Source organism: Ylistrum balloti, unplaced genomic scaffold (genome assembly GCF_031769215.1).
Source record: "Ylistrum balloti isolate Yb309-2 unplaced genomic scaffold, AGI_CSIRO_Ybal_v1 Utg370450, whole genome shotgun sequence".
NCBI classification, from domain to species: domain Eukaryota; kingdom Metazoa; phylum Mollusca; class Bivalvia; order Pectinida; family Pectinidae; genus Ylistrum; species Ylistrum balloti.
The window spans coordinates 798,818-819,007 of record NW_026782299.1 but is presented as its reverse complement, the minus strand read 5'-3'; the positions used below and the strand labels follow the sequence as shown (position 1 = coordinate 819,007).

At 34.2% G+C, this 20,190-nt stretch overlaps 1 protein-coding gene across 1 annotated transcript in view; it reads left to right on the top strand.

Moving 5' to 3' along the window:
* Window positions 1-20,190, top strand: part of LOC132555029 (inositol 1,4,5-trisphosphate receptor type 1-like) — a 148,139-nt gene that overhangs the window by 45,019 nt on the left and 82,930 nt on the right. Inside the window, exons 4-11 of the mRNA XM_060219366.1 lie at window positions 134-273; window positions 544-630; window positions 2,520-2,597; window positions 6,554-6,634; window positions 12,633-12,730; window positions 13,777-13,864; window positions 14,320-14,407; window positions 15,261-15,368. Coding sequence (XP_060075349.1) covers window positions 134-273; window positions 544-630; window positions 2,520-2,597; window positions 6,554-6,634; window positions 12,633-12,730; window positions 13,777-13,864; window positions 14,320-14,407; window positions 15,261-15,368 — 768 coding nt within the window. The remainder of the gene's footprint in view (window positions 1-133; window positions 274-543; window positions 631-2,519; window positions 2,598-6,553; window positions 6,635-12,632; window positions 12,731-13,776; window positions 13,865-14,319; window positions 14,408-15,260; window positions 15,369-20,190) is intronic.

Genomic DNA, 20,190 nt, shown 5'->3' with positions numbered 1-20,190 from the left:
TCATCTGTTTCAATCTTCAGACACTTAGAAGGAGAATGGAGGATTTACCTTGTAGCCATGTTTTCTCCATCATGTTTTCCATGATATTGAAAGCTTTAACAAAAAATGAAAACATTATACGTTTATTTTTCAGCCGTTGTGTTTCAAATATGCATACAAAACAGATACAAACTCAACAAGAAATACAGAAAATGGCAGAACGCAGACAACAGAGAAAACACTTCAACAGAAAGTCCTGCTGTTGCCAAACACGGCCTTGCACTGCAAGCTCGGGTAAATTTTTGATGATTTCCTGAAAAAAAATACTTCGAAAAATGTTTATGTATTGTTTAGTTTCAGTGTATTTGTTATTCACAAAAGAAAAACGACATGGAAAATAAATGCTTTATTTTTTATCAACTAACAAAGTATTTGTTTACATGCAAAACAGAGGAAAGGAAATTATAATTCCCATAGTCTCATTATATTGATGATTCCAACACTGATACCACAGCAGGTAACATATGCTGAAAGACTTATGTATACCTGGTTTTGACATTTTAGTTGGCGGCAGAGGCAGAAAACAAAGATAATGAAGCAGAACAGGCAAGGCAGTATGGAAAACGGGTCCGATATGGAGAGGTTGTACAGGTGTGTATGGAAATTCTGCCCAGTATGAGGCTGTCATTGTTTCTACAGAAATTCTGTCAATGGAAGGATTTTTCTAGCTTTAGATCAAAAAGGTTCACGCTTATGTAAACTTCCTTGAGCTTGCAGAAACAGTCTGTCAGCTTTGAAAGGCTGGCTACTGGGTGCAGAAAACCTTCATAAACACATCACTGAAGTTTGCAGGTGGAATTTACTTAATATGTTATTAAATTATCTTAGACAACTGAGGTCAAAGTTTGTACCTGTTTCCTGTCAATGAAATTTCTGTAGTCTTTTACCCCATTGACTTATTACGTGATCAGATTCTAATATTCTCAAGCAGCATGATTAGGGCTTGTAGGAGTCACAACAAAGAAAGCACTGCATCATAACAGAATCATGACCAAGCCAGGTTAACAGCACTATGAGGACAGGTAACTGTGAATCTACAAAAAAAATTCCCGACAAGAACAACAGGTCTTACAGTGCAGTTAAGATTTAATTGCATGAGTTTATGGTTTCATACAAAAGTTTTACAAGAATATTCACAGACGAAGGTATAATAATGTTTGCCTACTACATAGAATCTTGGGCTAAAGTGGTATTTCAATGGTAAATGAATGTTTCTTTGAAAACTGAAATGTCCCTACAGACTTTCTTCATTTACAGAAGGAACATGCGAAGCATGTAACATCTGATTACATTACCACATATAATGTCTAAATGTATTGATGGGGCATTAAATCCAAATCAGATTTATGCATTAAATCAGTGACCGAGAGATAGGTGTAGAAAGGCTTTGTGTTGCTTCATTGTGAGATTAACTGGTCTGCTTGTTACTGACATGTCTTATGATTGTGGCATCAGTAGTACTGTGTTATTAATGGTGGTACTAAATGTAATATTAGGAAATAAAGGAGGCTACAGACTGATGTATAGATAATGTACAGCTTAATGCAGCTGTACATGTTAGGGATATACAAGAGAGGAATAATGTTGGACAGACTGATATCAATGATTGATAAAGTGAAAGTACAGATGTAATGTGCATTTACACCATAAAATACACATGTTTTACACCACAAAATACACATGTTATTACTTGAAGACACTACATAGTTCTGACCATCTCCCAACTCTTCCACCGTTCCTGATGTTCATAGACACAGATTTGTAGAAAGTCAGCATCCTCATCCATGCATGAAATTTACATCAAGTTGAGTGCCAATATTTTTATAACAAGAGAGCTTAGTATTGTAATGTTGGCAGAAAAGTACATACCATAGGGTAGAGAGCTTCTACAATATGCCAACACCTCATGCAGGGAGACGTTCAAAGCATAAAATAACAGTCTGTTATCACAGCCCAGCTAATTCTACAGTCATCATGTCTTTTGATTATTGTCACACCTGCTGAGAGTTCTGTAGTACTTAATTGTCCCACCATATTATCATTATTTTACACTGTGTCTGTGCCATCCTATAGCTATAATATTCCATAATCTTGTGTATAGTCGGAGTAGATATCATATTAATATACAGGTATTTTAAAAACAATGAAATCTGCCTGTCAAAAGGACAGAAAAAATATTTTGATATTTGCATTATTGAGTGTATTGAGATGTTCAGTTTCAGTAATGGACTTTGAAATATACTTTAAAAATGTAACACTGTTTGATTCATATTTTCACTACAGGCAAGAATTAATCAATGGAGCCATTTGGATTGTTCACAGGGAAAATACGGAAATGATAAAATAAATCTGAAAAGAAACAAGGAACATTTCCATTTGAATACCCATTCCTTTGTCATGTACTTTTTCATATGAACTGTATTTTTTATTTTTACATTTCTCTGCTTACTCTTTATCCCTTTTTTTACTTGTGATTACAGCTGAAGCACATATTTACAGGGAAGTTTGTCCACATGAGCACCACACAGACCAGTCAGAAGGACAAAAATAACATGAAGGTAAGAAAACCACTTAAATATATTGCCACGTTTTTATGACATGTGCAATAATAGATTATATTGGTATGGATGAGGTGTGTAGGAATGGAAACAAAACAAACATATCATTCCTTTAGTTTCATAATAAAGATGTAAACATGAAGTAATTGATGTTTTTACACAGATTTGATAATTCATTCATTGTCATATCATGTTAAAAGGAGATGTCAGATGTTAGTGGTGCTAAATGCATTCATACATATAAACAAATTATTTTCTTTTCATTTATAAAAAATGGAAAGTGCATGAATAATGAAATACTTGAGAGATTGATAGGATCTGTAAGTACAACACTATATATTTGTCTGTTCTGCAGCATAAACACAACATGTCACAGTTCATTAGTTCTCCCCATCAATCTGTTTCAGCATTGGTAGCTTAAGAATAAATGCATTGTGAATTTTATTTCTGTTAATTTCATTTAATTTTGGAATTATAGTTAAAATTCAAATGTATTTCAAGATGAATATTCATCAGAATTAAAAGTGGAAAATAATTTTGATTTTTAAATAGTAATCCCATCCCACATCAAACTTAGAGGTGAAGCTTGAGATTTTCTTTTCATTTGCAGAATGTTGACGTGGAGTCATTATGTCTGTCTATTTGACACTTTAACTTTTGCTTAGCTGTCATTTATAACTGCACTGTCTAGTACTAATCAATTTTACCGTGTGACAGGACCAGGTGCTTGTTGTCATTCAAACATTAGGCAAAAAGTTAGGACAGATCATAATGTAATGTCTTTTTCTAACTGCTAGTATCTGTAGGTTTAGTTTCCTTAACTTTTGTATGATAGGGGTTAGTTTACGAGTTAGCACTGAAAAGTATGGTAAACAAATCAAATTCTTAGTCATTCACATGTCTGTATGTACAGATTGCAACATAATTACATATCATTTGTAGCAATAGCAGAATCTGTTAGGCTCTTCATGCAAGTGACCCAGGTGACTCAAGTCCTCTAGGCTTTTCATAGAAAATACACTAACTGCTAACTGCAAAGGTCCTCTAGGGCTACCATTAATATGACATTAGGTAGAAGGGATTCATTAGCTCACTATTTAGAATGTCACTGTGGTAATTAAGAGCAATTTGCAGCACTTGTGCACAGCTGCAGATTCTGTAGTAAACCATGAGTGGGAGGCTTGAAATACATGTATATATGCAAGGCAATGTTTACAGCCTGATAGGTAGTTTCAGTGTTCAAAGTCAGAATCTCTTTTGATTGTGTCACAGAATATTTCCAATACATAATTACTTCAATTAGACGGAGAGAATTGTATTACTTTTGACATTCTAGTTCTGGAGTTGCCATTTATATGTAAATTTATCATCAAACCTGATAAGTATGTAGTTATATTAAATAATTCACTTTTATCTTTATAATTATGAAATAGATGTACAGTTAAGCCTATAGGGAAGTTGACACAGTTTTATAACAGGATATTGCGTTAGTTGATACTCATTTTAAATATGCAATTCTACTGTGTGAATCTTACCATTTCCCTAAAGTAGTTACATGTTATCTGTAAATTATGAAAAAAAAAAAAAATGGAAAAAGTTTTAAAACCATTTTTAGGGTTTATAATGTGTTGTATACTTTTGTCCTTGCTGCCACATTTATTAATATTTGTTAAGAATTCATAGATAATAACTTATAACCCATAAGTTACGTTGTCTAAAAGGTCAAGGTCACATTGACCTGCTGTTGTCTGAAATAGTCCTGTACTGTTTTTTCTTTTGGGAACCATGCTGATGCTTAGATCAAAGGTCAAAGTTTACACTGAGCTAATTAATATTCAAAAATAATTTTCGTTGTAAGTCATTGACATGACACATGACGACTACCTATAGAGTAAAGAGAAAAAAATTCATATTAGGCAAGTTCACAGAACTGAAAAAAATTGAAATTCACATGATTTTCCAGAATAAAAAGAAACGTAATTTTGATGTTAGAAGTAGTGAAAATCTGTTAGTATTAAGAAGGCATTTTAATGGTAACATATTATTCTGGAGTAATGTTTATTGGATTCCAATTTTTGGATAAAGAGGTCAAGGTCATCATCATGCACAGTGTGATTACACATTTTATACAAGACTTAAGCTGACAGATTTTGGATGTAGAACATTAAAAAATAAAAATTTAATGGTAGTTACAAGAAATTTATTAAGAAATGGTTCATTGATAGTATACAATATATAGAAATGAAAATTTGACCTTGTACTTTACAGGAATTAGTAGACTTAAGTTTGGAATTGTCATGTCTTTGTTGTAAGACCATAGATATAAAGCTCATAGCATTTACAAGAATTTGTTCCTGTTCAGGCTGTAGTTTGAAGGTGTGCATGTGTTTTTTATAGGTTTAATTGACACCATTTCCAGAAAATTTCAGTATGTTCTGTACAGCAGATCATTTATAACGAAGAAGTGCTCATGTTCCAAATAGTTTAGATATCTGGCCTTTGAAGCACAATTACTTCTGCCATTCTGGTTGTAGGTAAGGTATTGCCAATCAATTTAGAAGATTGGTACCTGTCCTTATTATACCTATCAATCTTAGCTGAAGAGCCCTTACAGACGGTATTGGTGAACAATGGTGTGAGACATCTGTTAATGTGATATGTAGTGCCTACAATTTTACAGCTTTCAGATGTGGATTGTTATGTTGATTTAGTTCAACCATTTTAACATTCATAAGAATTTTATGGCCAAATCTAAGTCTTCCTGGAGGAGTAAATGTATTGGAACAAAGCAGGGTTTTAAGTGATTTAACCTCTGATAAAATCATATATGATTCTTTGTGGAGTTTTTCTTTTACACGAATATCACAGTAAATGGTACAAAGGTATTGGGGACTCTATGTGGAGTTATTCTTTACACAAATATAGCAGTCAATGGTACAAATATATTGGGAGCTCTTTGTGGAGTTATTCTTTACAGAAGTGTAACAGTCAATGGTGCAAATATATTGGGAGCTCTTTGTGGAGTTATTCTTTACACAAAAGTAGCAGTCAATGGTACAAATATATTGGGAGCTCTTTGTGGAGTTATTCTTTACAGAAGTGTAACAGTCAATGGTGCAAATATATTGGGAGCTCTTTGTGGAGTTATTCTTTACAGAAGTGTAACAGTCAATGGTGCAAATATATTGGGAGCTCTTTGTGGAGTTATTCTTTACAGAAGTGTAACAGTCAATGGTACAAAGGTATTGGGGGCTCTTTGTGGAGTTATTCTTTACAGAAGTGTAACAGTCAATGGTACAAAGGTATTGGGGGCTCTTTGTGGAGTTATTCTTTACAGAAGTGTAACAGTCAATGGTACAAAGGTATTGGGGGCTCTTTGTGGAGTTATTCTTTACAGAAGTGTAACAGTCAATGGTACAAATATATTGGAAGCTCTTTGTGGAGTTATTCTTTAAATGTAGCAGTCAATGGTACAAAGCTATCGGGGGCTGACACTCACTTATAATTTTACTCACTCCCTAGTAATTCTAGAAGAATGTTACCTCTTGTACCTGGACGTGACTGCTCATTTGTTGCTGATTGGTTTATATTGTAGTGCTTAACACTCCTGAATACCTCTAGAGTCCTGTCTTGTCAGCTCTTGAATCAAGCAGGAGTCAGTTTTCTTTTTTTACCCTCTTGAAGGGATCACTTAAGAGCTTCAATCACTTATAATTCTATTTTTTACTTACCTCTTGTTTGGCCTTTCTTCCAACATGACTTTAAACTTAATGAAAAAACTTATAATTTCAAATGTGTGACTATACATATGATTGTTTGACTGAAAGTAAAGAGCAATAAAACAAATATAGAAACATTTACAAATGAATACCCAGATGTTTCAGCAGATGTTTCTGCTTAACTACAGTAATTATCAATTGTAGAAGATTAATTTCAAGTATGTTTGTATTTGACAGGTATCGTTACATGAATTCAACGCCAAAAATGCCCAGTTCCGTATCCTACCTCGATACAAAGTAAAATCTGAAGGAGAAGTGGTAAGTCGTTAAACATTGCTACTCCTAACACATTATTGTTGTTTGAAAATCATTAATACAGATTGGGTTGAAGATGGTAATTATGATACAGAAAGTGGGCACATCTTGGTCCTCTTAAAAATATGTCTGTTCATTTGTTTGATGTAAAACCCATGTCGTATGTGTTATTGGGTTCTAAATGCTTATTACTTTAATAATTGTAAATTGATTGCAAGAACAGAGTTCAGAATTCTTGACTTTAATTGGAAATTTACTAGACATTCAGGTTAATGTCACAAACTGCCTCGTAAACAAATTGAAAGGCAATGATAACAGATGGGTTATAGACAAATTGATTGAAGCTACTTCAGTAATGATGGGATAGTATAGAAGAAATCATATAAAAAACATCACTTCTTGTACACGTGATAAAGGAAAATGACTGGAACTGTGTTGTGCATCATCTATTGTAGTGATCGTATATATCACCAGAAAGACACTAAGTCAGTGTCCAGGAACAAGAACGACTCCTATATGACAAGATTTTGTTTGTTACGTCCGATGATAATTCTTTGTCAGTTTGTCTTGTTTTATTCCTGAACAATCCAAGTGTTAACAATATGAAACATATCAAACTTGACCTAGTCTAGAATAGAGAATTGAATTATGGTAAATCACTTCAATTTCACAAATACTTTATGGACTCTGCTATCCCTATGCTTATAGACTCTGAAAGATTCTGATATCGCTAACCGAGTCAAATTGGATGCCACCCAGAGTTATTTTCATACAAATATATGTATATGATTGACTCTCCTCACCTTTTAATGTGATAATTAATCCTATGTGAAATACAAGTGATTTACAGTGTGAGAACAAATACCAAATTTGTTACAATCTTAGTCTCATACATTGTCTTCTTATTAAACGAAGGATTCTGTTTCTAATGAGACATTTTCTACAGACACCTTGGGCAAACACTGGTAAATTTATAAATTGAAGACCACATAATATCAAATTCATCAAATGAATTTTGAATCTATTATCCACTGAATTCACCCATATGATATGTTTGTTCATATATCACTGGTGTAATATAACCCTGGTGTGTTTCTCATTGGTTGCAGCAGTCAGTTATTTTTTGTTGTGTGTTTGTTTTCTTTTTAAAGTAAACATACTGTACCTGATTAATTAAGGAATTTTAGGATTACTGATTCAGAAATGCAATAGAATCATTTTTAAAATGTTTTTCTGAATGAATTACTAAAACATTACCATTGGACAAAAGGGAAAAGACATTTAGATATTATCAGTAAAGTATGTGTTTAAACTGTATTATATCAACGCGAAATCTGATATCTGACATGACTTATTGCCTATATGAGGACAATATTGACATCAGTGTACCAATCCATCTAGATATTGGATGATAATTTCTTGTGACATTGTTCTACCTTAATGATGTCATGAAGACTGATACTATCTGTACAGTACATTATCAGAATTAATTGGAACATTTACACATTCCACATCATAAATCAATCCAATTTCAGCAGATAGCACAATACATAGTGTTTCTCAGTCGGAAAAAAATATTCATAATAAGCTATCAATCTGTCAATATTTTACTAGAAATTCATCAAAGTGATATTGAATGGGGGAAAAAATCATTATTTACTGAATATTTGGTTTAAAAAGTTTCTATTCATTTTATTCAGTGTATCCAATTTGAAATATGCATGCCACCACATTTTTAAATCATTCAATATTGAAAGTTTTGAAATATACCGATTATAAGGCTATAACACCTCCATAGCTTGTGCCCTTGCCTACTAGTGCCCGCCCAGCAAGTGCATCTCCCAGCAAGTGCCCCTCCCAGCAAGTGCACTTCCCCAGCAAGTGCCCCCCTCTCCCAGCAAGTGCACCTCCCAGCAAATGCACCTCTCTGCAAGTACACCTTCCAGCTAGTGCATCTCCTTCAACTAGTGACCTCTCCAGCTAGTGCACCTCCTAGCAAATGCATCTCCCTGCAAGTACACCTTCCAGCTAGTACATCACCTTCAGCTAATGACCTCTCCAGCTAGTGCATCTCCTTCAGCTAATGACCTCTCCAGCTGGTGATCTCCCCAGCTTGTACACCTTCCAGCTAGTGCATCTCTCCAGCTAGTGACCTATCCAGCTAGTGACCTCTCCATCTAGTGACCTCCCTCAGCTAGTGACCTCCCTGAGCTAGTGCACCTCCCCAACTAGTGCACCTTCCTACCTAGATTTTTTATTTTCATTTTCCTTAATTTCTAAGTTTCAACAATTTAGGCCCTTAGCAAACAGTATAATCCTAGAAGGAGCAAAAAGCAGACAGTTTGGTTCACTATTTGGCTATATTTTATATAATCCGAAGTAGTATAGAAAGGTGCTATGTACATGTGTGTCTTTTGTATGATCTTTGAAGTGAATCTTGAGGCATATTTCAAAGTGATTTCTTACTTGTGTATTGAATATGTCATCACATGTTAATTTACACCCCCATCCTTGCCTTCATATATGATGCTGCAATATGTTAAACATCAAGAATTCAATAGCTGCTAACCCTTGTTTGAGAGTTCTGATATCGGAAACACATTCTGTAGAATTGTTTAGAGTTTAACAGAGTTTAAGCTCTACTTAGGTGCACTGAGGAAATCATCCAGGCATGATTTAACAATGGAACAATGTTGGCTCTGTTCAGACTTAGTCTAGGCAAACCTTTCATCTTTTGTTATTGTTACTACGTTATTATCAAGGAATGTCACTCCAAACATCCGACTCATAATTTCAACTTTTCTATTTATTAACATTGTCACTATCTATGTTATGCTTCTTTTGATGTGATGATAATAATAATTTTTGAACAATGTCTGTGACTTCTGAAGTAAACAGAATTTAACAGCCCAGTAAAAAAACTGTATTCTTATTTAAGTGTTCATGCTAAATTGATTCCTATATTGTGTTTTTATAATGACTTTTTTAATGTCGTTAACATTACTTAAGCGTAATGGTTTTATGTAAGCAAGAACATCTTAGTACATGCTTTTAGTTAAAGTTTTTAACATTTAGTTGACAATTAAAGGGACTAATTGATTGTGCTTTGTTGAAGACTTGAGTTTAGCTCTTCACTGGGCTTAATTTCTCTCTAAGTTCATAATTATAAGCTGTTTTAAGTTTACAAGTTTACACTAAGCTTCATCACCAAACCAGGAACATTTTTATATCTATGTATGATCATCCTAACACACTTTTCATATTTTTATTTCACCTATCATTTACAGCGAATTTGACTCTGTTACCAGATTATCATTTGTGCCATTTAGGTTTCTTCAGTTTTGTGTTAAGCTTTATTTCTTTGCCTTGTATATATTAACTGTCAGTATAACAAGACCTGGTATATTATATTATACACCATAGTTTTATTATTGCATTCTTAATGGCCCATCACCACATAAAAGGTCATTAGGGCCATCAAACTGTAAGACCATAGGATGCTGCTGACTACATCGTAGGATATTTAAGATGAATAGGATGCTATTTTCACAAACATCTGCAAAAGTAGTTAAGTAATGTGATTAGCAAAAAATTACATTTATTCTCATTTTATATGAGATTTTTGCATTGTATCACATATTTGACATTTTATTACCTCGCCAGAGGCTCAGTTTAATTAAAATTCTTTGACTTTCATAAATACAAAACGAATAAAAATTCATGTAACTTTAGCTCCTGTATGTATTACGTGATAGACAGCTTTGTGTATAGTTACCCAAAGAGTGTTCAGAACAAGTATATGGGTGCAGGAGGATATGTCACAGTATGAAATGTCTATACGATGCTATGTACCGGATATATGTCTTGGTTTCCAACAGGCAATTTATTAATATAATTTATGTATACGTTTTTATTTTTTTTCTTTAAAGTGTAAAGCATGTATGTGTATTGGTATTACTCTGTCGTATACAAATTTATTTATGAAATTTTGGTGGCTTTCTTCAGAAAAATCCATTATGTTTATTGAATTTTCTGATCATGAAAATAAAGTTATTACTGCTTTAGAAAGAGTGAGGATTCATCTAATGGCATGTTTTAGATGGTATACCATACTAATTGGACTACTCAGTCAAAATGATTTGTATTTCTCACACTACTAAAGTACCTAAGTCTGTGAGGCTGGTATGTTGGGATGTGCTTGGTTTACATGTATTATCTAATCTCATCTTTATTTACAACTTTATCTGTTACTTATCATCACATCTGTTACAGTAACAAGCTCTTAAGTTTTACACAAACTGAGACAGTTTATGTCTGGTGAATATGGCTTAGATTTTGCTCAATTTCTTCTTCTTTCTTCTTCCATTTAATCAGTGACTTTCTGATTTGTGGTGTTGTGGTATTTCTGGTGGTAGTCGGGAGATCTCTGACAGTGATCAGAAAACAGACTTTACTGTATTAGGTCTTTTTTAATTGGTCAATATTTCATCTTCATACGGTGTGAAAGGTTATAAAACCATGTTATGTAAAACACAATTCTAAAGAAGAAAAAAAAGTGCTTTTAGAATATGTGTTTCATTATCTTTAGAAATAAGTAGGTAATATTTATGTTTTTTTCTAACATGAATTCTTGTTTGAAAATTTCTTGCCAGAATACATGTTCTGAAATATCGAATTGATTAATTGAATTCCTTAAATTCCATCTAGCATTGTTACAAAAATAATGGCACCGCCCAAGCTCTGGTTCCTGTTGGGAAGATATTTCCGGAGTGTATCATATAATTGTTCAATATGATCGTAAGCTGTGATGTAAAGTATGCGTGTTTATAGCTTGCAGTCGGAGGTCACTTCCTTTTACCGTCCATCTGTTTCTAGGATTTATAATTCTGGTAGAAACAGTCAGAAACAGAGACGCATGTGACATTTATTTAATATTTGTCTAAAATTTTACATCGTTAGCTGTAGCATTTTTTTCAAATGGTCACAATTTTCAACAGATTAATAAAGCTTGAATTTGAAGTATTAGGCAGTAGGGGCTGTTATAGCCCAGCTGGTGGAGCAAGTTTTCACAACTATAGATAATTAATATCTTACAATGAGACAAGTTGTCTGTTGGCTGTCCATAGGGTGAAAAACACACACACACACAAAAATATATATAAAAATCAAAAAAGGTCAGAGAATAAGCTATCTCCTTTATGTATAGTCCGGGCCATGTCTCTCAAAGACAAAGATGTTCTAATTTTATACCATCATGCTCATTTCAAGGTAGCTGATTAAGGTCAAGATTGAAGCAGTAAACAGATTGTATTTGAGAGTGTGAAGTATGATGTAACTTGTCGTGGTCAGTTCGTTGTTTTACTAGACACTGTTACTTGTTTGATTACAGGTACAACTGTTTGACCAGATTGTGTTTGAGAGTGTAAAGTATGATGTAACTTGTCGTGGTCAGTTCTTTGTTTTACTAGACACCGTTTCTTGTTTGATTACAGGTACAACTGTTTGACCAGATTGTGTTTGAGAGTGTGAAGTATGATGTAACTTGTTGTGGTCAGTTCTCTGTTTTACCAGACATCCTTCTCGTTGATTACAGGTACAACTACTTGACCAGATTGTGTTTGAGAGTGTGAAGTATGATGTAACTTGTTGTGGTCAGTTCTTTGTTTTACTAGACACCGTTTCTTGTTTGATTACAGGTACAACTGTTTGACCAGATTGTGTTTGAGAGTGTGAAGTATGATGTAACTTGTTGTGGTCAGTTCTCTGTTTTACCAGACATCCTTCTCGTTGATTACAGGTACAACTGTTTGACCAGATTGTGTTTGAGAGTGTGAAGTATGATGTAACTTGTTGTGGTCAGTTCTCTGTTTTACCAGACATCCTTCTCGTTGATTACAGGTACAACTACTTGACCAGATTGTGATTGAGAGTGTGAAGTATGATGTAACTTGTTGTGGTCAGTTCTTTGTTTTACTAGACACCGTTTCTTGTTTGATTACAGGTACAACTGTTTGACCAGATTGTGTTTGAGAGTGTTAAATCACATGGACACTACTTCCATGCCAGTGAATCCTTCCAGATTGACCACTTTACGTTTGGGTATGTATCAGGATCGTCACACTGATAGTCTTCACCAAGTTAATCATAATATCTCAGTTCTTATAGCCCTATCATTATTTCCCCATGTCTTTCCTACCCAAGTTATGTTTCACTACTGTTATAGTGACATATAACTCCGTGGACTTAGATATATATCTAACTTTTAAAATCAAAATAATATTTCATGGAACTTAATGTACAGCAAGTATAAAGATAACTAGAATTATGTCTTATTTTTGGAAATCAAAAGCCAAGTTTCCTATTTATAGAAACATTTCAGACATGATAACCACTTGTTCAGAAGAAGAGGCATTCCATTCTATCATATATCTATTGAATCCCAAAAGATTTGGTGTGTAATACCTGTTGTTGGATTGGATGATATGGTATATGGTGATTATATTGCATGTGAATGTTTTTAATGCAGTGATGGTATGTGTTTATCACATTTTCACACACAAACATGTAAGTGCTGATCGCTACAACATGTTGGTATGCAACATGGTAAAGGTGAATATCATTAAAGACTCAAAGGTCAAATAAGGTTTTCCTAGATCCAGTGTCTGAATTATAAAGATCTTAAAACTCTTTACAGAAGTTTTCATCTCATAGTTGGCCGTAGTTTCCATAATATACAATTGCTTTTGTGAGATCTCTATCTGTTATAATTGTTAAATAACTCTCCTGGTCGATGCTTTGGAGGCCAAAGTCTTGAAGAAAGATTAAAAGGTCATTGTGATGGCTGATTACCCCGATGTTTGATCAGCAAGAGATATCGGTATCAAATGAAAATGTTGACGGCCCAGGCGATGGTGCCAAAGTTTCCTACAATATGGGTGATAAATTAAGTAAAACATAATGATTATATAGGATATATTATCATGACTGGATGGATTGTCACTTGCCCTTCTTAGTTTTGTAATTTAAAAGTGGAGATCAGTAATGAACATCAGATATCAAATGGTTTGTAACTTTTTCTTATCCTTATTTTGAATTGAATTAAGATGTATGATCAGTAATCAGTATACATGATTTCATACTTGTAGTTCTGAATTGAACCTTGGAGTGGAGCGGTCCAGCTTTACATTGATAGGATGTTACCGTGAACATGCTGACCAGGAAAGGTTTGTCAGGGTAAGTCATTCTAGTTTTATCACTCTTCATTATCTTGTAAAGAAAACCCTGAAGATAAAAAAACTGTTGAAATGGGGAAAAATCATTGAACAACCTATAAAGAGTGGAATTCAAATGAAAACTTATTGAGGTGGTAAAATTCTTATATGGTTTCTCTTGGTGGACAATATACAGAGTTATAGCCCTTTGTATAAAGTTGCACAACTTTGTTAACAGCTGATCTCATGCACTTGTAATTTTCAAATTTTTATATTTAACATAATGGCATAGTTTGTCATATTTAGATCAGGCCTTGTATAGCGGGATATATGACCGTTCATTAATGCTTGTCTGGATTATTAATTGCTTGCAATATTTTAATTATTTTGTCATTTTTTTAAAAAAAAATGTTCAACTTTTTGTTTCTGCTGTCTTTGGTATAGTTACTTGATGTTATTATATATTGACTGTGACAGGGTGGATCTGTGATACGCCTGTTCCACAAGGAGTTAGAAGCCTACCTGGTAGCTGAGGGACTGTTTGATGACTGTATCACAGAGGATGGTATGTATATCACAGAACGTAAATTAAGCAGGTCATGCCAGATTTCAGTTCAGATCATTAAAGTAAAGTAGGGTCATGCAGGATTTCAGTACAGATCAGTAAAATATTTCAGGTCACTCAGGATTTCAGTACAGATAGTTAAAGTAAGGTCAGGTCATGCAGGATTTCACTACAGATCGTTAAGGTAAGGTCAGGTCATGCAGGATTTCAGTACAGATCATTAAAGTAAGGTCAGGTCATGCAGGATTTCAGTACAGATCGTTAAGGTAAGGTCAGGTCATGCAGGATTTCAGTACAGATCATTAAAGTTCATGCAGGATTTCACAGATCATTAAAGTGTCAGGTCATGCAGGATTTCACTACAGTATATATGGTCATAAGATTTCACTACAGCTGGTAAGGTCAGGTCATGCAGGATTTCAGTACAGATCATTAAAGTTCAGGTCACACAGGTCGCAATATGTATATATGTTATGCTGCAGGTGATATGTTAATGATCAACCAAGGATTTGCAGTTGTATATTATGTATTATTCTTAAAGTCTTCTTTCTGCCCTTATTTCATATTCAAAGGTGGCAATATTTTATCTCTTCCATTTACCAAGATCAATTGTGACAGGAGTATAAATGCTTAAACCTGCCATAAAACACTCAAACAGATTCAGCTTCATTTTATCCAGAAAAGCCTGTTGCTTTCCTAATTGTGAATTGTGAGTAAATGGTGATGTTTCTTTTCCTGTCTTTATCATTGTGTGTCTTACTATTTACCATTCCTATACTCACCTAGCACCAGGCTGTCCATCCTTCTTTGGTGATGGCCAGTTTTTATTTACAAAGTCTTGTTTTATTTTCAGTTCACTTCCGTATCAGGGTGATTGACCAGCACAGACCAAAGTCCTTGTCAGCCTCCACCTCTGGTATAACATACTGGCAGATAGAGGCGGAGCATAGCATACTGGATGGTAAGTGACCTGGGGTACTTCAGTAGTGTGGGAATTTTTGGAACATTTTAACAAGTACTATTTCCATTTTTTTTAGGGAGGTTGGGGGAGATCATAAATGAGACAGATTTTACACAGTCAAAAATATTGAAGAAAGTTAGCATATTCAGAATTTGAGTAGCCATGGTATATTAAACAAACTGAGGTTTTGTTTTGACTGAGTATATTCATGATCAGAGCACCATGGCGTAAAATGTATTATGGTGGACAGAAACTTTCTGATACCAAATATTCTCAAATAATGTTTACATAACAGACTTTTTCTTGTGATTTTTATATTGTAATGACCCTTCCAATATACTCATAAATAGCCAACTGGTTGCTATGACAATCATCGTGACGCTTGCCCAAATATGGTAGGTAGATGATTGATGTTGATTTCTAGATCATCTGACATAGCTAATCATTGTTTCGTCGTTGCTCCAATGTGTATTGGTGTGTGTTATGGTGCAGCCTTCACAAAATGACACTTTTGGGTGACATGCATTTATTTTACTGGTATATATGAGCTGTGGAGAATGGAATGGAAAATGTTCACACCAGAAGTGTCGTTACTTGATGCTTGTCTTCCTGACCAACAACTTATTTGAAGCTGCTCTCTGCCATTGTCCAGTCGCTAGCTTGAACAAGGTTCAATCCTGCAGATAACAAAAAATAGATTATATTAATGACTGGTACTGTGTAACGCTGGTACATACTACGTCAGCCTCTTAGTAATTGAACCGTGTTATATCCATACCACAACTAGACATTGTACAGGTAATTGGGTGCTGGTCTGCACAACAAAATCAGACATTGTTGTTTTACTCCATATAATGACATTACATTCAGAATAATTCACACTTGATGTACACTATAATTAGGGAAATGTTTCTAAACTATCTTTAGAGAAATGAAGTTGAAATAATTTAAATTGTACTGGAGTTATAAGAACGGTACCTATTTCATCCCAGTTGATTACCAGCTCTGGTGAAACATCATGTTCCTTAAATACGTCATGGACTTTTTCATTATTCAGTTTGTATTTTATCAAATCCGTCGAAGAGGTGTTTTACACCTTTGGTGGCTTTTCTCTTAGTGAAGTCCATCCGATTAAAAAGAGATCGGGCCCATTCCTTTGTTAGACCTTTGCTTCCTCCAAATTCGCTCCAAAGGGAATGATTTTTGTTCAATTCCTCAACCAAGACTTATGACCATTGTTGTATGTACAGGAGATCCAGCATTTCTCAGATCTTTTATGTAGTTCCAAATTTCATCATCAAGCGCATTTTCTGACCTCCTCTTTTCTAAGATTCAACAGAAGAGAGTTAGTCTTTCCCGGCAGTTTTTAGCTGCATTAATCATGCACTTTTGATGGACCGGAGAGTACTTTCATTGACGTTTCTGTTTAATTCAGTGTGAAAATGAGCAGCTGCTCTAACAAATCCGTTATCAATAGCATATCTCGCCATTTTAGTCTTTTGTTCCTGCGTATAATGAATATAATCTCCTGGCTTACTTTTTTGTCCTGTGGATGGATTTGCTGGGGACACATATCCTGGAGATTTTCTGAGCTCAACTTCACTAATTTCGTTCCACTGTTCATATAGCTTACATTTTTCTGGTGTTCCCTGTTTACTGGGGTCTAGTAATCCCTGTTTTACTGACAGGCTCAGATTGAAGCCACTGTTGTAACATACTACAGTTTCCTTTGTTTTCCTTTCAAATTGCCCAAATACTGACCAGAGTGTTAGTTAACCACACACAATAAAAATAGGTAAAAACTACTCACGCTAAAACTTACCTTGATATCTGTACAGGTAAGAAAACAAAGAGAAATAACTCATACTCAGTTTGACCCCTTTGAGAGCACGAAAATGAAAATGACTTTTTTACCTTGAGTGACAGGGCAAAAATTTCCATATCTCTAAAAATTTGAAAATTGATTATGCAAAAAAAAAATTGGGCGATAATATCCTCGTTTACAGCAATAAATATGATATATCTGGTTTTAGATTTGAAATTCTTTACTCACAATGAAGCTTATTTGCTAGAGTGGGAAACTGATTAAATTGTCAGTGAACTGTCTACCTGTTACATAATGCAAGTCTCCCCCCACCTCCATTCCATACACTCATCCCCCTTGGCTAATTACATGATAAGTAAGGTATTATAAAATGTCAGGTTGGGTATCAGAGTGTGTACATTGGGGAGGTAGAAAAGGTTTGTAAATATTTCCTATTGGTAATTGATGTGGCTCAAAAAATAAACGTAGATGATATCTGGTAGACCACACATGTTAGTTTCTGCCAAAAGAAAAGGCATCCTACTTTTTGGCTCATTAATGTTGTGCTACAAATTGTACCAAAAACAACCTGCATTCACAAAATGTTCTATAACAGGAAACAGCTGAAAAACAGAAACAGAAAAAAACCTGTTTGATAAAGAGATGTCTTGACTTGATGTGAGTTTCAAAAATTACAAAGATAATGTTGTGGTGGTATTTCATTTTGGCATCTAGTTACTTTAGTTCCCTGATTTAAAAGGGTATAAGCAGCCTTAAATCCTTTCTTTCTTGCAGTGTATGTTTGTGTGGCATCAAATTAGCTTGATTATTCATAGACCTTGATTTTATTTACTCACTCACAGGAACCTGTTCTGTTCAGAAATATTGATTTCCTACATGTTAATGGTTTGGTTATCAGGGATTGTCAATTAAAAAAAAAAATTTTTTATTATTATCATTATTTTTGTGTGAAATCAAGACATTAAGGAAAGTTATCATTTGCATGCATATCTAACAGGGAATTAAATAGGATGTGTCCAATATTTGTATGAATATCTAATAGGCAATTAACGATGCAATTAAAAGAAAATCCTGCAGATTGTATCAAATATCATGCATAGATAAAATGGGAAGATTAATAATGTTACATAGGTAACCCTCCACCCCCCCACCCCTCATCCATGTACTCATGAGTGTCATGACTTGAGCAGGGGACCAGACAAGACTTCTCATACCTGTACTCATGAGTGTTGTGACTTGAGTAGGGGACCAGACAAGGCTTCTCAAACCTGTACTCATGAGTGTTGTGACTTGAGTAGGGGACCAGACAAGGCTTCTCAAACCTGTACTCATGAGTGTTGTGACTTGAGCAGGGACCAGACAAGGCCCCTCATACCTGAACTCATGTGTGTCATGACTGGGGAAGGGGACCAGACAAAGTTTGATATGTGTAACAAAATGTTGAGGAATAAGAGATCATACTTATGATTTGTCTGTAGTAATCAGAGCTGTGCAGGAGCCATTTGTATCACACAGTACTTTAGCAGCATATACATGACTGCCTGCTCTTATCGTTTTATTGCTCATTGCCTTTTCATAATTCAATTTTCTCGAATTTGATAAGGTTTGTGAAATGTGTTTAATCTTCAGAGTTCGGGACATCACCAATAGAAATATTAGAGAGCTATTGTGTGAAGGAAGTTTTCATCCTAACAATTTTATTACTTAAAGAGATAAAAAAAACTTCCATACAAATTCTTTTTGTGTTATAGCATCTGTATTGTTTAAATGAAGGAAATCATCAAGGTTGCTGTTTCTAAAACACTGCTGGGAGCCTAAACTTAAGAGACATAGAAAGTATATAACTGATTAATTGCTGTGTGTATTTCACTACAATAAATTAGGTTTATCAAGAGTGTGTACATGTTATCTTCATGAAGAATAACAGACATTATGGCGATAAGACTTCTGACATAGGTTACTCAGTTTTATTCCAGAAAAGTCATCTGGAGATGCCCACCAACTTAATTTTACTAATCTTGCAAAAAAGCTTGCAGTGGATAGAAACATAGTAGAAATCTAGTGGAAATCTACAGGGTTATATAAATCTGTAGGAAAGGATTAAAAATTTACAGGGTTATATAAATCTGTAGGAAAGGATTAAAAATTTACAGGGTTATATAAATTTGTAGAAAAGGATTCTAAATTTACAGGGTTATATAAATCTGTAGGAAAGGATTCAAAATTTACGGGGTTATATAAATCTGTAGGAAAGGATTCAAAATTTACGGGGTTATATAAATCTGTAGAAAAGGATTCAAAATCTACAGGGTTATATAAATCTGTAGAAAAGGATTCAAAATTTACAGGGTTATATAAATTTGTAGAAAAGGATTCTAAATTTACAGGGTTATATAAATCTGTAGGAAAGGATTCTAAATTTACAGGGTTATATAAATTTGTAGAAAAGGATTCAAAATTTACGGGGTTATACAAATCTGTAGGAAAGGATTGGAAATCTACAGGCTTATACAAATCTGTAGAAAACTAGTAGAAGTCTACACATTTATACAAATCAGTTGTAGTACAAATCTGTAGAAAACTATTAGAAGTCTACACGTTTATACAAATCTGTAGAAAACTAGTAGAAGTCTACACGTTTATACAAATCTGTAGAAAAGTAGTAGAAGTCTACACGTTTATACAAATCTGTAGAAAAGTAGTAGAAGTCTACACGTTTATACAAATCTGTAGAAAAGTAGTAGAAGTCTACACGTTTATACAAATCTGTAGAAAACTAGTAGAAGTCTACACGTTTATACAAATCTGTAGAAAACTAGTAGAAGTCTACACGTTTATACAAATCAGTTGTAGTCCAAGTGTAAACATCAATGTTAGAGAAAATGATCTGTCTAGTTCACAGAGTGCCCTTTAAATACTTATGTAGCACTTGACAGCTTTAATTGTTTGCTGGTACGTGGTACTTGAGTTGAACAATTAAGACAGAAAATAAGCTGT